This window comes from Crocodylus siamensis, chromosome 9, assembly GCF_052110815.1.
Source record: "Crocodylus siamensis isolate JL-2025a chromosome 9, ASM5211081v1, whole genome shotgun sequence".
Taxonomy (NCBI): Eukaryota; Metazoa; Chordata; order Crocodylia; family Crocodylidae; genus Crocodylus; species Crocodylus siamensis.
Genome location: NC_143403.1, coordinates 66,020,274 through 66,040,792, shown reverse-complemented (window position 1 = coordinate 66,040,792; position 20,519 = coordinate 66,020,274). Strand labels below are relative to the sequence as shown.

The window sequence follows — 20,519 nt, the reverse complement described above, 5'->3', positions numbered from 1 at the left end:
TGTTCAGGACCTGCGTTACATATAGCACCTGCCGCAGACAGGCTGGAACTGGTGCTGCATATGGCTCCTATCCTGGACCAGCCAGAGCGGGCGCCACAGGTGCTGGATCCACCACGGAGGGGGGACCCCTGGGCTTGATCTAACCTGAAGGGCTGACCATTCATCCAGCCTGTGGACTGGTCTCATCCCTTTCCTGTGGCCTGCAGGGCCAAATGAGTTTGACACCCTTGCAATATAGGAACATGAAGGCTGTTATGGATAATTGTTATTTATGATCTTTTGGATTTAGCGCTTTTTATTCCAGGGTCTTAATAGATGTTTCAAACATTTGGTATTAAAGCTGTCAGCACACCTAAGGTAATTTAGTAAGGCTGTACTCATTTGATTAAGGACTAAGCAGACCTCAGAATAAGAGACTTGCCAATGGGCACAACAGGGAGTAAGTGGCAGAGCCAAAATTCCTGATTCCCAGTCTCCTGTTCTAATTACCATGCTACACTTCCCACATACCTGATCAAATTGAAGAACTCAACAGTGTGTTAGTTGAGGGCCAGGTTAAGAACAGCGTATATGGTTATTCTGCTAGGAAAGAGGGAATTGACCTTCCACAGTAATACATTTGCTTTACCAGGATGGCCCTTATTTAGGTCTCTAAATAGAAGCTGAGCTCTCAAAAAACTGAATCTAGTCAATTTGCTGCATATACTAGAAATAAATGTAATGCGTGCAAAGAAGAAATAAAGGTAATGGGTTGGTGTTTTTATACCATACATCATGATTCTACTTTCATGTCAGCTCACTAGAAAAATACTGGTCCACAAGCTGGTTTTGCAAGTGTGATAATATCCCTGCAGTGCAGTGTTTTAATAACTGGCAGCTTTTAAAAAGCTGCTAGGTAGGCCAGAAGAAGCAGGGTGAAAGGAGCAACTTAAGGGAACCAGAAGTTTGGGGAGGGCACGTTCACAAAGAAAGACATTTAAGAAAAAGCAAGAGCAGCAGCAACAGGCGGAAAATTGAGTTGCAGGACAACTGCTGGAGAAACAGCAAGGGGAGCAAAAGGTGAAGCTGAACAAGGGTGATGGATGGGGGAAAAGCCAAAGCGGCCTCTACTAGACTGAAAATCACTAGCTGAACATTAGTGATAACATCCCCTAGAAACATCGCTAGGCTATTTTAAAGAGAAGTCCATTTCAAGCTGATACACATCATACCCCCACATAATACATATGCATATCCTTTGTAATGTCTGCAAGGAAGGGCAAAGAGAAAAAAAATCACGGAGACAGAAGTGCCCTCATATTTTATCGTTACGCAGGTGATAAGAACCCTCTTCCAAGGGATTTCCCCCTGAATTTAGCAGGGTTGATGGAATTCAGACCCTGAAAATGCTGCTGTCCATGGTCCTTACTGAAATATAATTATACAGCCCGTGTCTTGGGCCTGAAACAGATGTTGCATTTGTCCCTAAGTAAGCTGTACCTATGTCTATCTGGGAGCAGAAAAATCCCAGGATTGGTTACTATTTATACTGCTCTTCTAATTAGGGTTCAGTGAGCTGCTGCGTGCAGTGCTGCTTTCTGCCATTAATTCAATGATGCGATATGGGATAACTGTACTGTAATTTGCAATATCTCAGGATAAAGTGTTATTGCTTCTTATTTGGAAAACTTTTTTTTTAGGATTTATCCATGGACAGCATACATGGATGTCTGTACAACTTCACTTTGCCCTGGAATAAAATGATTTATCCTGGGTTAAGTGCAAGGTCTGTTTGCAGCCTAAGGCTCTTTGCTCAGGTTTATATAAGGATTAAATAGTCAATATTTTGTTAAAGTACCAACTACTGGGAATCAATCTGCCCATTTGTTACAAGCTTTCCATGGATTGATATTCTCCTTGTTTCATATGCATCTTCAGCCATTATATTTCTCATCCATCCTGTAAAATGAGCCTTGGTAATTAGTGAGCATGATTAGCTGCTGATCAGGGAATAGAGGTCTAAATGTTTCAGCTACCAAGCAGCAAACACCATATCTAGCTAAAGCAAATTACTTTAGCCAGGTGTCTGACATATGCAGTCCACCTGCTACGACTTGGGGAGAGAGGGTCAGAAGCTTGAGCAAATAAGTTCTTAGAAAGTAATTAAAGAATATTTGGAGATCCAATACATCGGAGCAGATTTGATTAATTGAGTCTGCTACGCATGTGAGATGACGCGCATGGCGCTGTATCGTGTGAAGCCGTATAAGTGGCGAAATGCGTGCTAGCATACAGAAAATGGTGGCAGTGCGCTTTTGAACTTAACCACCTTTGATGTGTTTTAGTTCAAAAGTGTGCCGCTGCCATTTTCTCAGCAGTAACATGCATTTTGCCACTTATACAAATGCATGCGCTGCAGCGCTGGGCACTTTTAAGATTGCCTGGTGCTGTGGCGCAAGCATGTGTACAAATGCCCCAAGTTTTTTAATGGTGTTTTAATGCGCATTAAAAAGGCTAATGCACATTAAAGCGCACATGTAGATGTGTTTAAGTTGCATTTAAGTTAAATCTGTGGGGCTGCTTCAGAAAAAGAGGGAGATGAATCCAAGTTACTCAGTGACATTACATAACAACACTGCTTTCATTATGCAGGGCCACTTGTCTGAAAGCCCTACACACAGATAGGGAAGCACTGTCATCATAATTTTACTTGGGCATAGGTCATTTGAATGGTAGCTAAAGGTCATACAAGGAATATGGAGCTGAGCTGGGATTAGAACTCAGGCTTTCTGAAGGTTTAAACATTGGATCATGCTGCAAATAAGGAAAACCATGGGTGGATTATGTACTAGAGGGGTACACGGGTCTTTGGTTCAACTACATCCTTCCCACCTCTAATATTTTCTTGGTCCCCTCTCACATAATAAATCTTTTAGTCTCCATGAGTCCCTGGGTCCTTCCACTGTCTTCCAAGCATTCTATATTTAATTTTCAGGACAATGGATGTGGTTTCAGGACCCAACCTGGCCAGCATCCTCTCTCAAGCTTCAGGCAACAGGCCAAATTCCCTGCTACCATTAAAGGGCATAGGACCATTCGAGTGAGTGGAACTACCTGAAAATCTGGCCCCACATTTTAAATGTAATACTATCGAAGCTTTCCTTAGCTTAACATGCTGCCCGAACACCCCTGAAAATGATAAACCAAAACTGCATAACTTAGTGGGTGTATTATACCTGACATGTCCAGAAAAGGTCCTAGATTGGGTTAAGATGATAGGAGTTTATATGACGTGTTGTAACATTTTACTACCTAGTAATAAAGTGACATTAAGAGCCTTGTGTCCTCATTCGAAGGGGTGACTTGGATCCTGCATGCATACTATAAATACAACCTCTTTTAAAAGAAGGTGGCAGACACTCTTTTACAAGTCACTGTAACTGGGGAGCATGAAGATTTTTAGAAGCAAGAGGTGGCGTTTTAAGGGGAGGGATCTTGTCTTATGATTCTTTAATGCAAGTTCCTAGTTTGGAGACTCACGGGGTTGGACTGTATAGGTCTGATCCACCTCTCATTTACAGCACTGCAACTCCACTGACTTCAGGGAGGCACTTTCTGATTTACCCCACTGCAAAGAAAAAGAACATCAGGCTCCCTTTCTCTTTCTGCTTCTCCCACCTGCCCACTGTAGCTCTATGCCATTTTCTGTTGGTGTATCATCCTTTGGATTTATCTTTCACAGGAGGCAATCCTGAATACTGATGTTCAACACATTAGATGGGTTTGATTATCCAAAAGATTTAAAACCCATGCCTCCCATGTCAGATTGCTCTCCAAAATCTAAATTTATGTGGGGATCTTAAAATATGGTGATCTACTTGTCTGTCTAGGAACATAAAATCATAGAAAATTCAGGTTCGAAAGGACTTCACAAGGCCACATCTAGTCCAACCCCCTGCTCAAAGCAGGACCTTCCCAAACCAGGTCATCTCAGCCAAGGCTTTGTTGAGTTCGAGCTTAAAAACCTCTAAGGACTGAGATTCCACCACCTCTCTGGGTAACCCGTCCCACTGCTTCAGCATCCTTCTATTGAGACAGTTTTTCCTAATATCCAACCTAAACTTCCCTTGCTGAAACCTGAGACCATTGCTCCTTGTTCTGTCATCTGTCAGCACTGAGAACAGTCCAGCTCCATCTTCTTTGGATGGACCTCATTCCCATAGTGTCTAAGCACCTTCATTTTGGGAATGGGGGCATGCTGTATTTTCAGGGAGCTTTGGGTTATTTTTCTCCTTTTTCTGGAGAACTAAACAGGTATGAGGCTGTGACCCTTATGCTGGCTTTCCAGCAATTATGAGGGATAGAATTAGTGAGCCCAACATATAATGTTATTGTATATTGGGCTAAGGTAAATCAGACTTTCTTTGAAAGAACTTAGGAAGGCTTGCTGTATTACCATTCCCTTTTCCAGTTTTATATTTCCCTTTACTAGCTGACACAGGGACTGAATGAATGTCCTTTTCTCGATCTCAAAATGCAGCCATTTTCATGAAAGCGCAGCACAGAAAAGACATCTTCAATTATTCAATTGTAACGAAGCAGCTCTGTAAACCAGGTCATATGGTTGCTTCCTACTTCTCACAACTGTGGCTGAAAATGATCTGCCTGCCTGCGTCTGAGGTATGGAAAAATGCATCATACCGAGGAGGAAGAACTTACTACGTAGCAGCTATTTCGCAGGAACTGGTTCATGTGTCCGCTCCTATCCCGCAGTACATGAAAGTTAAGCTGGGACAGCTTATTCCTGATTGAAACTGGGGTTTCCATCTATTGACCCAAAATGGAATATTTTCTTTATTGGGTTGATATGAATCATCATGCACCAAGGCAGCTCAAGTATATGGAGGCATCGCAATGAGAAGGCATGCTGGGAAGTGTAGTCTAGCCAAGGATCTGGGCCCATAGGGCAGAAGGAAGGCACCTGGAACTACAAGACCCATGAAGTGCCATAGCAGCCGAGGTCGGTGCCACGACTTATATTAGCCAGAACATGAAGGAAACATTTTAGTCTGACCTTCCAAATAGAAAATACTGAACAAATCAACCTTATCTCGCTGGAAATTTTCAATTTTAGGGGGAAAAAAAGCCAAAAACGTTTTCCAGTGGAGGAAAAAAAAAACTTCATTGAAACTTTCCAGGTAGATCTAGTGACCACTCACCTTTTTGCAAGGTAGCTGTGGTATGGCAAATTTCGATTTGGCGGGGGGTGAGGGTGAAATAAAGCCAAAAATATTTTTCAGTGGGGAAAAAAACTTCATTGAAACTTTCCAGGTAGATCTAGTGATCGCTCATGTGTTTCCAAGGTTGTTGCAGTATGGCATATCCCAGGCATCTAAACGCTGAAACTCATGAGCTCAGAAGGAAAGAGAGAGCTACTGCTTTTTACCGTCTCGCTTTATGTCTTTAGAAAACATGCATTGTTTTCAGGGTTTCCCTATTTTCAAAAGAAAGATGGACAACTCTCACCCAACTACATATTTCCAGGGGCTTTCATGAAAACGCCAAATATACCGACACATTTGATAGTCATGCATGCTGGCAGCATTCAAAACGGCAGCCCCAGTCCAATCCTGGACCTGAGTGTTTCCCCCCATTGCTCTTAAGCCAGTGTGTCACCCTTCTGCTTTCCACAGAATTGAATTTACTCCTGAATTAAACTAGTAAGTAAGAGGAGAAACAGATGCCCAAAGTTTAATGTTTTAAAACGCTGGCTGAGTCAGGCTATTTAAAACGCTCCAGTACTTTTGTTTTGGGGGGAGTAGCTTGTAAGGTCTGTCACTCGGTTAGAAAGAGGTTGGCTTGCTGCTGATAAGACTGTGCTGAGTTTTAGTGAAGGATTTATTACTCTGCAGTAAGATTTTACAAATTGTCAGGCACATTATTGTTCCTTTAACACCATTCGGAGTGGATGGAACAAAATAGCCTTATATTCCTTGCCTGATCGGTGATCTCCGCACGCTGATTGTTCATTCCTGGAACAGCCTGTGCCGTGTTACTGGAGAAGAGGCTTGAAAAATCAAACAAGCAGTGCTCATGAGTTGAAATTTGCTCCTCTGCCACCTATTTAAAAGCCCAAAAGGCACAGGATAGATGCACTGGGAAATCCATCCTTTGCCAGAAACGGACATGAAGCTACAATCCGGTCCTTATTTTTGAAGCCCACCTCAACATAGCAGAGGACAGTTGCAGTTCCTGCATGCAGACCTCTATCTGCACCATCCCCCTATAGGACTATCACAGATAGTCAGGAGCTGAGGTCTTTGTATCTGAGAGTATTTAATTGGTTATTCCTTCTCGAGTTATAAATTTGCCTCTATCTGCATCCCCATCTGAGGTCCATGAACTGAGCCAGAGGACCTGGAAGTACAATGCCACAAGAAGTCCTACCGGAAACATATACTTTTTGGATAAACACAAGTTCTGGATGCCGTTCTCTATAAAACGGTCAGTGATATGTGTCTAATGGGAAGCAGGGAGCCAAAACACCTATTTCTGGGCTCAGCTCAGGCATCAGCTCAGTATGTGACTTCTGGTGAGTTGCTGTGGATAATGTTGTGAGAATAATGGGTTTTTAGCTCAGCTGTGGACTCAAAAAAGAAAGAAAGAAAAAGAAAAAAAAAGGAAAAAAACCTAAAAAAAAAAATCATTTCATGTTGACTGGAAATAAAAATCTACCTGCTTTCTCCATGAATGAAAAAGCTGAGAGGTTTTTATTTTTTCCTTTTGGATCAATCAAAGTACTTCTTTGACTGGAAATCGTAGAAAACAAGGCTGGAAATTACCTTGTCAGTCCCCTTGCTGTGAAGCATGACCACCCATATACCAAACCACTGCTCATATTTCCTTACAGCTTCTGTTTGGAAGAAGTCTGATCTTGTTCGCTGCTCTCCTACAGATTCTCTGCATTTGGTCTACATCTGTCTTGAAGTGCATTACCCAAAGCTGCACAGACTGTTCCAACTGAGGATGTACTGGAGTGAAATAAAGTGGAAGGATTATGCTGAGCGTCTGAACACGCTGTGGTTTATACATGCTGCTACTGTGGTTGTTTCGTTTCACAACATGCATTGGTGATTCAGGTTCAGCCCATGATCTGCTATCATCCTCAGAGCTGTTTCTGCAGAAATAACTCCACCTTGTATTTGTGCAGTTGCTCAATTCTTTCTAAGTGGAGCAATCCGTCCTCATCTCTTGCAAGGAAAGTCTGATTTAGCTTCCTAAGCTCCATAGTTGCTCTTACTGAATCTTATCCTATTTATGTTACATCTTTTCTCCCGTTTGTCAAGACCATTTTGAACTCGAATCATGTTCTCCAAAGCTCTGGCAACCCCTTCCACCCTGGTATTATCTACAAATGTAATACGTGTACTCTCTATTCTATCTGTAATAGTACCAGACATGGGATAGACCCTTGTGCAACCCCACTCATTACATCCGTCCAGTCTGAAGGTGAAACATTTAATTTTTGAGCACACTATTTCAATTGGTTACAGTAGTTTCATCTAGACCATATTTCTCTAGTTTGCTTATAAGAATGTCATGTGAGATAGTGTCAAAGACTTACTAAAGTCAAGATATATCACATCCGCAGCTTCTCCCTTTGTCCACGAGTCGTGCTACTTTGTCATAGGAGGAAATTGGATTGGTTTGACATGACTTGCCCTTGATAAATCCAGGCTGGCTGTTAGTTTTCACCTTGTTACTTTCGAGGGGTTTACAGATATGTTGTTTCATGATTGTTCCAGTATTTTGCTCAAAATTGGAGTTAGGCTGATTGGTCTGTAATTCCCCAGGGTTCATTTTTAAAGGCAGGCATTATGTTTGCCCTTTTCCATTCTTCTGGAACTTAACGTGCCCGCCACGAGTTCTCAGGATAATTACCTGTGGCTCTGCAGTTACTTCGGCCCGTTCTCTTACCAGCCCCAAATGACACGAAAACACCTAAATGACCTAAGTCATTCCTAGCCTGCTCCTTCCCTATTGCCCATTCCTGCCCTCTTTTAGCTTCAGCTCTCACCCCTTCTTGTTGATCCTAATTGTGGGACTGAAGTTTAGTGAAGACAGCAGCAAATCCATGTTAAAATGTTTTGCTCCATTTTCAGGGATATGGGTTGTAGCCGTATTGGTGTACAGGCAAAGGGAAGGGTACGCGAGGAAGGGTGAGTGTGCCTGAAATCTTTCAAGTAAAGGAAGTTTTTTGCAAATATCTAGTCGGTGTAACAAAAGATATCACCGAGTTCTGATTCCTTGTTTCATTTTCGGTTTGTTAGCCCTTTTTTAACCTCCTTTAAAAAAAAATGGTAATTTTTACATGAAATGTAAAATCAAGGCATATGGGTTTTCTGAATTTATTTTTCATTCAGTTTTGATTAAACTATTCACCAGATCAAGCCCAGATAAGCTTTTCATAAATATTCAACATATGCTCTACTCGCATGTGGGATTTCCAAAATCACTCAGAACTGGCTTAACTTTGTTCCCAGTTAAGCCAGCGGTAGGAGCAGCAGGAGAACTAGGCCAACTCCAAGTATTTGGAAAAACTTGCCATTGGTATTTCTGTCCTTTTGTCCTTTGTGGTATTTCTGCATCTGAGATTCTTCATCTGTACCATGAAGACAATGACACGTCCCTGCCACTTGGAACAGTGGGTAGCTTCTTGTGGGCCAAATAACCTTTGATAATATATGAACGGACCAGTTTTTGCCACGGTTGATGCACTCATGTTCAAACCCATGGCATTTCACAGGATGTCAACACAGTTTGGTTGTGCTGCACAATGTACTTCAAAGTCCCAGATAAAAGGAGCAAGAAATAAACATGGCCTTGAAACAAAAAGCGGGGCCAAATACACTCATTCTCTGCGGGAGGGCAGCTAAAACCCATCTCTATTTATTAACATAAATGATATTGAAATAAAAGAGATGGCATAGAAAATAACGGATCCCTCAGGTGCTAGTGAGAGATACAGTAGAAAAGGCAGAAACCATGGAAGCAAGAGAGAAATGCAACCTTAATCTTTATATGATGATGGACCTTTTTAATAAACTTTTTCTTTCTTGGTATATTCACTCTTCTAATACCCATAGAACAGAAATTCTAATTACAGTTCCAATGCTGAAGGCTGACCACTAATTATCTATATATATCTTCATTAGATGTGGTTTCTGGGTAAAAGGCTGGGTCTGAATTACAGAAGGTGGATTGAAAACTCAGAGAATGTACTCTCAACGTGATATGAGGTATAACTAATTGGATCATATTAACGGCATTAAAAACTTGGTTTCCACTGCAGAGGCAGGAGGATCTGGTGCAGGGGCAGGCAATTATTTTAGGAGGAGGATTGCTTAATGAGGTTTGGTCAGCTATCAAGGGTTGCATTGGTAGCCCTGTTCCTTGACGGTTGCCCCACCCCCTGGTCATCGTCTTAGGGCTGGAAGTCCCACCCCTAACCCCCGACTTTTGCTACCAGAAGTATCTCCCCTTGTCCCCAGATACACCCCTTTTGGGGTGGGGGGGGGGTTACCATCTTAGAACTACAAAAAACACCAATTCATACACTAAAAGTCAAATACCTACTATGTTTTAATTTTAGTACGAAAAATATTTTTGTCATGGTTTGTGTTTGTTTAGCGTATATAGAAATGATTGCATAATAACTCAAAAATACATTCTTAGTATTTTATAGTGTGTGTGTGTGTGTGTGTATGGTAGGGGGGTGTACGGCGGGGAGTGTGTATATGGTGGGGGGGTGTATAGTGGGGGGTGTATGTGTACGGTGGGGGGGTGTATGGTGGGGGGTATATGTGTATATGTGTAGAGTGGGGGGGTGTATGGTGGGGGTGTATGTGGGTGTGTGTATGGTGGGGTGTGTGTATGGGTTAGAAGGGGTGAGTGGTGAGGGTGTGTATGGTGGGGGTGGGGAGAGGTTGTGGGGGGGTAGCTGTGTGTGGAGGGGCATAGAGTATGTTGGGGGGTTGTGTGGCATTTGTGGGGTGTGGGTGTGTGGCTCAGGAAGACACCGTCCTCTCCTGCAGTCAACACAGGCAGGCAACACTGTGGTGTGGGTGTGTCGCATTTGTGGGGTGTAAAGGAGGGTGGGAGGGGTGTGTCCTAGTCCTAGTCATTTGCACCCATGGATAAATGCACACATTTTTTAGAGGCAATGCTAATCTCAAGACATCCCTTTGCACTGTCCAGACATTACTAGAGCGGTCCTTAACACAGAAGAATTCAAATGTACATGCAAAGTACAGAGGGAAAGGACCTAGTAAGTCTTCTTATTTAACTCCTTTGCCAGTGCAGAATTGTTTGCTAGGATATTACATTTGCTCCCCATCCAGTAGTGTAAGGATGTGTGGGTGAGGGGCACATGTCCTGGGCACTGCCTAAGGAAGGGGTGTCAAATGGAGTGGGGGGCTTCTCCCTTCCATCCCCTGCTGCCCTTTCCAGCTCCACTCCCAGCTCCAATCAGTGGTGCATCAGTGAGTGAGGAGCACTGTGGGGACTGTAGTATTGTCAGGTGGCAGCAGGCACCCCATTTTTTGCCACCAAGACCTGGAGTAGTTTTGCCTCTTCAATATGGGCATCTACAGCAAAAAAAAAGATGTAATATCTCTTCCTGAGCAGCCGGCAACTCTACATGCGGCTCGGAGCTGCCTGCTCCCAGAGCCAGAGGCCTGAATGAAGGTCCAGAGGTAAGGTGGAGGGGGGGCGGACTGCCCCGGACACAGTCCTGGCCAGTTATGTTTCTGACCCTGTCTTAAACACTGGGAAATGTTATGACACAGCTGTTTTTTTTAATAGAAATCTTTGCTTATTGTGCTTTTTATTGTTCAGTCTAATTTTTAATAGTTTACTTGAGATGAAGTCTTCCTACCCCACTACATCACAAACCACTATTAACCACTTCCTGTACAAACAGATTCTTTATACATTTTAGCTGATGGGGGAAAAGAGGCCAGATCCTCAGCTGCTGTATAAAATGTTGTTCTATTAATTTCATTTACATCAGTCAAGGATTAGGCCACAATGTATGATTCAGATTCACAGACGTGTAGGGCTGGAAGGGACCTTGTCAGATCACCAGGTCCAGCCCCCTGCTCCGGGCAGGGAAGACTGCTGGGGTCAAATAATGCCAGCATGGTGTGCGGCCAGTCTCCTTTTGAAAATATCCAGGGTAGGTGCCTGCACCAGCCCCACTGGGAGTCTAGTCCTGAGTCTGGTCAGATGAACCGTGAAGTTTTTCCTTATATCCAGTGTGAAACCTTCTTCTAGGAGTTTATGACTGTTGCTCCTGGTTTTGCCCCGGGGCACTTTGGTGAATAGTTGTTTGCCTAGCCCCTGATATATTTGGAAGCTGCCACCAAATCCCCCAAAGTCTTCTCTTTTCTAGGCTGAACAGTCCCATATCTGTCAGCTTGTCCTCGTATGGCTTGCTCTTCAGGCCTCTAATCATACAAGTGGCTCTTCTCTGGGCTTTCTCAAGCTTCTCCACATCCTTCTTGAAGCGTGGCGGGTAGAGCAGGAGAATAACTTCTTTAGTCTTGCTTGAGATGCATTGGCATGCCAATGTATTGTTCGCTCTGCTAACTGTAGCATCACACCGGAGGCTCATTCATATGGTCAGTTATGACCCCCAGGTACCCCAGATGATAACGAATCTGTATCATTTCTACTCCTCGTTTTAAAATCTACACTGAGCAGATGTACCAGACTCTGCTAACTGTAGCATCACACTACTGGCTCATAGTCATATGGTCAATTATGACCCCGAGGTACCCCAGGCAATAATGCATCTGTGTCATGTCTACTCTTCTTTTTAAAATCTACATTGACCAGATGTACCAGACTCAAAATGGCATCCTGGAAGCAAAAGAACCGGATGGATTAAGGTGGCCAGAGGAGTATGCTTAATCAGAAGCCACCAGAAAGGTGAATGGATTTGTAACTAATCAGATAAATGTATATCCTATGTAAATTTAAAAAAAAAAAAAAAGATAAAACATGCTGGACTTCCAAATTACTTGGATTCATCCTGCATACAGGGAATTACTGTGAAGACGAAGCGGCCTCAAACAACCAGAATGGGTAAAAATGTTACAGTTGCCTGACGAGAAATGTGGGGGGAAAAAAATATTCCTGGATGCAGCTCACAAAAGGTCGCTTTTCACCATCTCGTACTCTGTGCATCTCCATTACTGGTAATCCCCTACAGCGTTAAGTAACTTAACTTAGACGTAAACTACAAGCCCGCAGCAGTCATGTCCGTGTTCCTGCTTTGGTCTTAAAAGAATACATCACCGAATACTAAGCAAGCCTCCAGTTGCTGGCATATAGCACTAGCATGGAAAATAAATGCAGCTCTTTAGGAAAGATGTATTTCAGGCAATGGGGCCACTCTATGGAGATAGAGGGTATATCTGCAACTAAACACTGCCTTCTGATGTGGGCTTAAACTGGTCACTAAAAGGTCACTAACATCCCAGGGACAAGTTTGAACGATAGTTGAAGGGATGTGCTCTGCTACTGAAAGCCCGTTTGGCCACCAGGCTAGTTCTAGCTGGCTAAAAGAACACAACCAAAATGACAAACCTCCTTTTATGCTCACAATACATTTTCTTTCAGCTGCTCTAGTTTTAACTCGTGCTTCTCGCGATGGCTCTCATTTTCTCCTCTGGAGAGGGCTGTCTTTCCGTGACGGCCGCCCACGAGTGTGTTAGAAGATAATGACCACACCAGATAAGCTTGCATTTCTTTCATCAAGCAGGAGTTCCCTGCACCCGTCACACTGCCTCTCCATCAGTATCGTTGTCTGTTAGTGTCTTTTAACACTCAGTAACACAAATTGAAGCTGAAGCTTACAGAATTTCTTACAAGCTCTTATTCATAATCGTTGCAGTACTCTACACCGAAAAAAACAAATGGCCATTTTCCTCTAGTGCATGCTAATGGTGACATCTATAACACTTTACCAATACACCATCTTCTCTGATTTATGTGCCATTGCAACTTGTATGCCCTATGGCGGAAAAAAATCTTTGTGGGCTAACCTGGGCCAACTTAGCCATTTAGAAAGCATTGTCCATGACTTTAGCAAGATGTCCCATACTGTTTAAAGTATAGGAAAACAGGAGGTAAAAAAAAATATAGTGCAGATCTGAATCCGAAACACTCCCATATTTCGCAACTCATTGAAACTCAGATCTGAAACTTTTCTCTTGATAACTTCAGCCCTAGCACTAGCAGGCTGAGCAAGTGAAAACAGACAAAGAGTAAGACAATTCAGGACATGGTTGGCACAGGCCTGCCCTCCATCAGTCTCTGGCCTCTGTTATCGACTGGCAGTTGGGCCTGTCAGTAGCTGGTTGAGTTTAAAGCAGCTTTCAAGAAGCATCAAAATGTTTTGAAGGTCTGGCCTAACCCCAAAATCAGAGGAACAAAACCCAGGTTTGAACCCAGCATTGCAATGTCCCTGCCACTGCACATCTCAGAGTGACCTTGCACCTGTTTGCTGAAATGCAGCTTACACTACTGTCCACACCGGCTCTGGATTCGGTCTGAGGGTTAACACTACTCCCTCTCGCTTTTAACCTGGGAAACCAAGAAGGGAGTGGGCAAAGCTCTGCTCACTGCCGGATAAGCAGGAATGCAGTCTAAATCAAAGCCGTAAAGAACAGTGCAGTCACTGATCTTTCAAGAGTGGCTTGTGCCATCAAAGTGTTGTACAGCAGGGCAACACATCCCCCTTGACTGAGTGCCTAGACTGAGCTTCGAGTCAAGCGTCCCCTCTTCCAAGAAGTGGAAGACCAGCTGCACAGAGCCACCCCCCAGGGGCTGATTCATCCCCCTGAATGTGTGCCATTTTCTCATAATCACAGACGCCAGAAAAATAAGCAGAGGTTGATTGATTGATTTGCGACAAAAGTACCCTGAAATGCAACGGGGGGAGGTTTTGGCTTTGCCATTTGATCCAGTGCACCACTCCTCAGTCATAGTAAATTCTGGGGGGTTTTTTAAGCGAAAGGATAGTAACTGCACTGGATAAACAACTTGAAAGGCCGGAAGACACAGCTAACCATATGTTCCTGCAGGGACAAGTCCCCCCCCAGTTAAGCAATAGGATCTTACCTTAATCACATCTTCATCAGATGACCTGCACTCCACAGACTCTACAAGATCAGTCACAGTCCCATCGTCCTCCACAGAGACCACCTTCACGGGGACGGCCACGGTTTTCCCAGTGAGGATTGCCGTATTCAGGATCTCTGCTTCCTGAAAGACCAAACAGGACCTCGGTTTACAAACTTTGTTCTCACTTCATCAAACACCCACTCTCTTCTCCTTGGTCTGTCTTTAGAAGAATGAAGCTTGTGAGCATTTCCAAACAGTGGTGCGAGAATTGCTGGCCCAGCAGTAAGGAGAAAAGCGCGGGCAAGCTCACCAAGCGGAAGGTAAACTTGAGCAGGAAATTTGCATCTCGCTGAAATCAAAGGCAAAACCTCCATTGATTTAAATGAGACAGGATTTCACCCTGGGTTTTCAGTTATGGGATACATCTCGTCATAGTACAGCGAGCACCGGCTCCGAGCCCTGGAGCAACATCCCATTACAGTGATATGAGCAAGGGTTCGGGTTTGAAACCTTTACTGCAGGACAACAACAAGCCTGACTGTGAAGTCTGATGGGATAGAAAACACAGACTCTCTCCCCTGCAGGGGAAGAGGACGAGAAGCAGACTTCCTCTGGTTAGATAAGTAAGAGAGGGTCTAGTCTGAACGGGATACTTGCTAGATACCACCACCCACAGAAGCAGTCTCTGCCGCTACTATTCATTGCTGTCATTGCTCCTTGTTATTCAAGCCTATAGTAATGGATAGAGAGAGACAGGCCCTGGCCCGGAGAACTTACACATTGCACAGACAGGATGGACGAAGGGAAGAGAGGCATTGGGAAGGTCAAGGACTTGCTCAAGAATACACGGAGGCCCAGTAGCAGAGCTCAGAATAGCATCTAGATCTTCTCATAGGGGACTGGCTCTACCCATTGGCTTAAGCTGCCCCTCATGTATCCACGGGAGTGCTGTGGAGACATCAGATCTACCTATGATGCTGCACAATAAACCTCCGTTTGATTCTGAGTATGAACTCTCTCCTTGCTGCCAGGTGCCTCCCTTACTCTGGCTGCTGTTTGGTGAATAGCAACGGTCTCCTCCCTAAGCCACAGAGTCAGGCTCCTTCTTTCTTGCTTTCTCTCTGGCTCCGTGACTTTGGCATGGGGATGAGGGGCCATATTATAATAGTCTCCATTTCCACTGCTCTGAAACTGGTTACATCCTTGGAGAGTGAGTTTAAAAGTGCTATTGTTATCTGATGCAAATGGCTCCATGGGGCAGGGCTATAGAGAATCAGACTCATGGGTGCCACCTTTAAAATGAAGGAAGGTGCTTTGGGATCTATCCTGAGCCTGCAGGTGACCTTGGCATCTCTATGGGTCTGGTTGCCCCATCCACATAATGAAGAAAATACAGAAACATCATCCCTCTCTGGAAGGGAAAGCTCTCTGCAAAGCCCTGGAGTTCCTAGGATGAGAATAGCTCTATACAATTACAACAGTATTGTTTCTAATTAGGGCCATATCTAATCCCAATAGCATGCTACCCATTCGATGTATTCCTTACACACTCTTAGAGGAGCTTTGGTAGTACACACAGATTCAGACCCATAGGACACAATTGTGCTCTCAGTGTCTTTTTTCCAAGGGAAACAGAAGACACAACTTGGCTCCTGCTTTCTTCCCATTCCTAATTGCAAGATGTGACTCACTCCAGGAAAGCTTTTGAAGCTTTTCCAAACCAAACCTCCAAATCAAGAAACACCCCATAGAACAAGAGACTCTGGACTTCATCTGGGTCAGATGAAATATGGTCTTCCAAACACCCCCGTTGCTCACTTCTCGTTATCTAGATAGCACCTGCTATCAGTTCTGAGCCTGACCTGATTTCTCTTGTGGCAGCAGACAAAGGAAGAGACTGAAACCAAGTATGCAGAAGATGACTCTCCCTTCTGTCTCGTGGGCTAGAGAGGAGACGCACATCTTTCTCTCATCTAAAGGACCTGGATCAGACAAACTCCCTTCACACCTCTTAAAGGAACCCAGGTACTTTCTTCTGGCTTAAAGCAATATCTAAAAAAAGAAAAGTATCTCCTATTGATACAGCCACTTTGCTGGAGTTGTCCCACCCCTGCCATGCTCTTTAGGGAAAAACAGAATTTGACAGACACCTGAGGAAGAAAGGTCCCTCTTTCCCCCATCCAGCTCTCCAGCGAGTCAGAAATCACAATGCACACAAAGACGCATGATTCTGGGAATAGCCAGCCCGCGTGAGACCCATCTGTCCTAGGCACACGCTTGCTCTCAGAACTGGTTAGACTATTCAGGCAACTGGGATACTGGGACAGTTGGCAACTACATTTCCAGATGTGTTAATTTATTGTTTGATGTTGTTTTGCTTGTCTGAATTTAAATCCGAAGCCTTGCAGAGACTTTTGGGCAAGCCCTAGAGTGTCTTGCTGAAAGTCTGCACGGGGAAGGAGAGGCATGAGAATGAGCCCTTCAAACCATCTAACAAAACGAGGGTGCCCAAGAAAAAAGCAGCCACCAGCTTTACCAGCAAGCAGTGAGCCTCATGCGTTCGCTTTGAGTTAGCCTCCAGGAGCTTAGAAATGTATAAGAATCATTAACAAGCCACATCCGACTCTCTGTGGACTTGGACTAGTATGACAACAGACTGTCAGAAGATTTCTAATGCCTCCTGCTCTCACTAGGGCTACAAATACACCAGATAAGGCCACTCTGACCTTTTCATCACTGGCTGCAGATGAGCATAGGATCATTAAGATTAACTTTGCTCACTCTATTTTTTTTTTTAATCTAATAAAATGTTAACTTGGATTATTATTATGTACTGTTTGAATTACAGTAGAACTCAAGATCATCATCTGGATCAAAGTCCCTTTGTCCCAGGTATTATAGAAACAAAGGTAGACTCAGTCCCCCACCTCAAGAGTTTGCAGTATAAGAGCACAACCCAGGAAACAATAATGCATGCGCTTAACTTTATGCAAACACATTCATGCATCCTGTAACTGGATGCTGGAAGGCTCCTGTGACTTTAGGAGGAAAGAGTACCAGGCTGAGCTGAACCGGGGAGGCCTGGTAGCTGGGAAAACAGCTAGCTGCTAATGAAATAGTCACCAGCAGACACATCAGGGTGCAAGACACTTTCTCATAGCTAGCCTCTCCCTGTAACTCACCCTGGGGAGGGAGGCAGAGCAGTAAAATGCAGCAAGGGTAGTTAGGGAAACTCAGCCCGGAAACAAGGAGCAGCAGATGGATGAGCTCACTTCTAGCAGGGAGAGCACAGATGGGAAACTCCTGTGAGTGCCCACAGAGCCACATGACTGCATGGGGTGGGGCTTCAGAGACTCATAAACAGGGATCCTGGTTTCCCCTGATCCCTCACAAATTCTCTGAAAAAAACTGCAAATTCTCTGATAAAAATCCCCAAATCCATGATTAAAATAAAAGGCTCCCCGCAGCCCCGCTGGTGCTCCTCACCCCCACCCCCCACACAGCCCCTTGCGCCCCCCAGCTCTGCCAGAGGGGTCCCCAGCTGCCAGGGTCCCAGGTCCGCAGCCCCCTGCCCCTGGCAGGAGGCTGAGGCTGCTGCAGCTGAGCCGAGCTTGGCTACCCCCTGCTGCCTGCTGTGGGCTCAGGCAGAGGAAGCTGCACACTCCCCAAGGGCCAGGGGGGGCTTGTGTCCCCCCAGATCTGAGAGTGAGGTGAGCGGTATGCTTGGGGGGGAAGCTCCTTGGCACTGCATGCACTCCCAGGGAGCAAGGGGGACCCATGCCCCCCAGATCTGTGCATGGGGCAGGCTGTGGGCTCAGGTTTCCACCCTGCTGCCTGCCGCAGGACCCCCGTGGCCCAGCAGGTGCAACCCAGCACAGCAGGGAATAGCAGGGCCACGTAAGAAGCTGTTTGTCGCTGTGAGCCCTGGACTGCCCTGGCGATGTGTCCCCTGCACGTGTGGCTGCAGTGAGGGCAACGGCACAGGGTCTGCCAGCCTGCAGAGAGCCCACTGCAAAACTGCAAAATCTGTGGGCTTCTCCAGTAAAATGAGAAATCGGAGTTTGCCTCCAGTAAAATGTAATATCCGTGGTATACTCCATTTCCCAGTGGGAAATGGAAACCCCGGATCCCTGCTCATAAAGCCTGGGCCTGAGAGCAGGCAGCCAGTCTGTCCGTGCTAGCCACAGAGTGGAGAGCTCCTGCCCTGGAAAGTGGCAGTGGGAGGCTCTGCTGACTCGCGGACTGTCTGACAATGCCAGCAAGACCCTGAATGCTTCCGGCAGCTTGGTTGAGACTGGAAAGGGGTGGTTCAGAGGTCCCACGAGTGCCCAAGGGGCACGTGACTGACTTGAACCCTGCTCAAGGCACAGATAGGGACCAGGAAGCAAACTCTTTTATAAAAGAATTAAGCCTAGAATGTGTGAAAACCACTAATGTTTTAAAGTAGGATCGTGATTTCCTATCAGCAAGTGTCAAATCACCTGAACTAGTCAGAGGAGACAAATCCATCTGCCACTTCTGGAGACTACAAAGCAATACTCTTCAGAAGCTACACAGCAGCCAAAAGCAGTTCTTTCTCCATGGTTTTCAGAAATTCCACCTGTGCACACTTGGAGGACTACTTCTTTAGACACCTGGTCTGCATTTCTCATTTGAATGGAGAAGTGTAACAAGCATCTACTCCAATCTAAACAGCAGGGTCCATGACAAATGCTGCTCCAGTCATTTGTTTAATGGCTAGAAAGGGCTTAATGTTCCCATGGTGAAAGTACGTAAAAAATGACTCAATTCCGAGGCAACAAACATGATACTTATTTAGCCTACACCGAGATTTATAGTTCAAATTCTCAGCATGTAAGAGCTATAAATCTAAATACTTAGTAATTTAAAAGTGTTACTTTCTGCTCTTTAAATGATACTGGAATCTTTAGGAGAATTATTACATTCTTTGTCTATAACTAACAAAGATTATAGGAGACATGATGCCAGGGGAATACAAGACGGAGTACTTATGGGCCTTGCAAAGCTATAGCCTAGTATTCTGTCTACTAAAAGTTGATTCCTGGAATAGCTGTAATTAGATGCTGGGTTCTTTTTTTCCCCCTATAACCATTATGTAATGTATTTTGGTGCACGTCTCTAATTCCTGCACACCAAAACCCAATAGTAATCAAATAAAATAATAATAACAATCAGAGACAAGAATTCATCTTTCTGTAAATGGGAGCCAGAAACCAGGTAATTTTTATTCTGAAATTGCAACCACGTTAAACAAAAATGGTGAAGGTTTATTAAGGACAGTCTCAGAGTCAGGATTGTTTGCCAAGTGAAAAGATTCATACTTAACAGCTGAAGGTATAAAACCCTTGAGCAAAAAGGCATTCAGAAGATGTATACAGTAAGCATCTTTTTAAGTAGAAATACAGGAGTGAACACCTATTAGTCTTTGTGCTTTAATTGGTAGTACCCCTGCAATTTAATTTCCCCTAGGATGTCTTATGCCCTATAATTCTGTGGGTGAAAAAAGAGGGATCTTAATAATGTCTTCGTAAATCTTAAAATTCCCGCCCCCCCAATAGCTCTTTCTCCACTCTATGACTATAACGTTTCCCTTAATAATAGCTAGTTATATAAAAAACAGATGAGTAACTCAAGCTTAGTGTTTGAAGCTCTGCACTGAATTTGCAATGGGGGCATTTTGTTTTGTATTACAATACAAAGAGGTATTTAGTGGCAGTCATTAGCCGTCTCTTTGAAAAGCAGGATTATAGACTATTTTTCCGCAGTCCCTCTTGTCCTTACCAACCACCAACACCGGAAGCAATACTGAACATGGTCACCAGTTTCTTTTCAGAAAAGACCTGCAGGCATGTTCCCTCCAAATAACTCTGGCTGATCTGCATTTCCTGGTCATCAGTTGTGAGGAGGAACATAAAAATACATGGAAGTTTCAAATCTGTGCCGTGGAAACTGGTCCCTTGGACATGTAGCTTCTGATTTCTATGGCATAACTCTGCATTGATCCCAAGGAACCTGAGAGCAGAACGTGGCCCTCAATCTCCAGGCTACGCATGTGGCTATGATTAAAAGGTCGTTTTATTTATTGCACAACACAAATTAATATTGGAAGCACCGGAGAAAGCAAATTTCTGTTCAATAAACTGCTATAGTTCTTTCCTTTACACAATACAAAAGGAAATAAGTATTGAAGAGTCCCTGAAATGTTATAAATGATTTGCAAGTGGGGCAGACCTTAACACAAATTCACATGTATCCATTTAAATTAAGGGAACATGTTTACGAAGTTTAAGGCTAGGGACAGAAATTACACATAAACCAGTATAAGTGAT

The 20,519-nt window shown here is 44.2% G+C and overlaps 1 protein-coding gene across 2 annotated transcripts in view; it reads right to left on the bottom strand.

Moving 5' to 3' along the window:
* Positions 1-20,519, bottom strand: part of TMEM132D (transmembrane protein 132D) — a 397,944-nt gene that overhangs the window by 42,549 nt on the left and 334,876 nt on the right. For both annotated transcript variants that reach the window (XM_090063064.1, XM_090063066.1), the window contains exon 5: positions 14,167-14,310. In XM_090063064.1, coding sequence (XP_089919190.1) covers positions 14,167-14,310 — 144 coding nt within the window. The remainder of the gene's footprint in view (positions 1-14,166; positions 14,311-20,519) is intronic.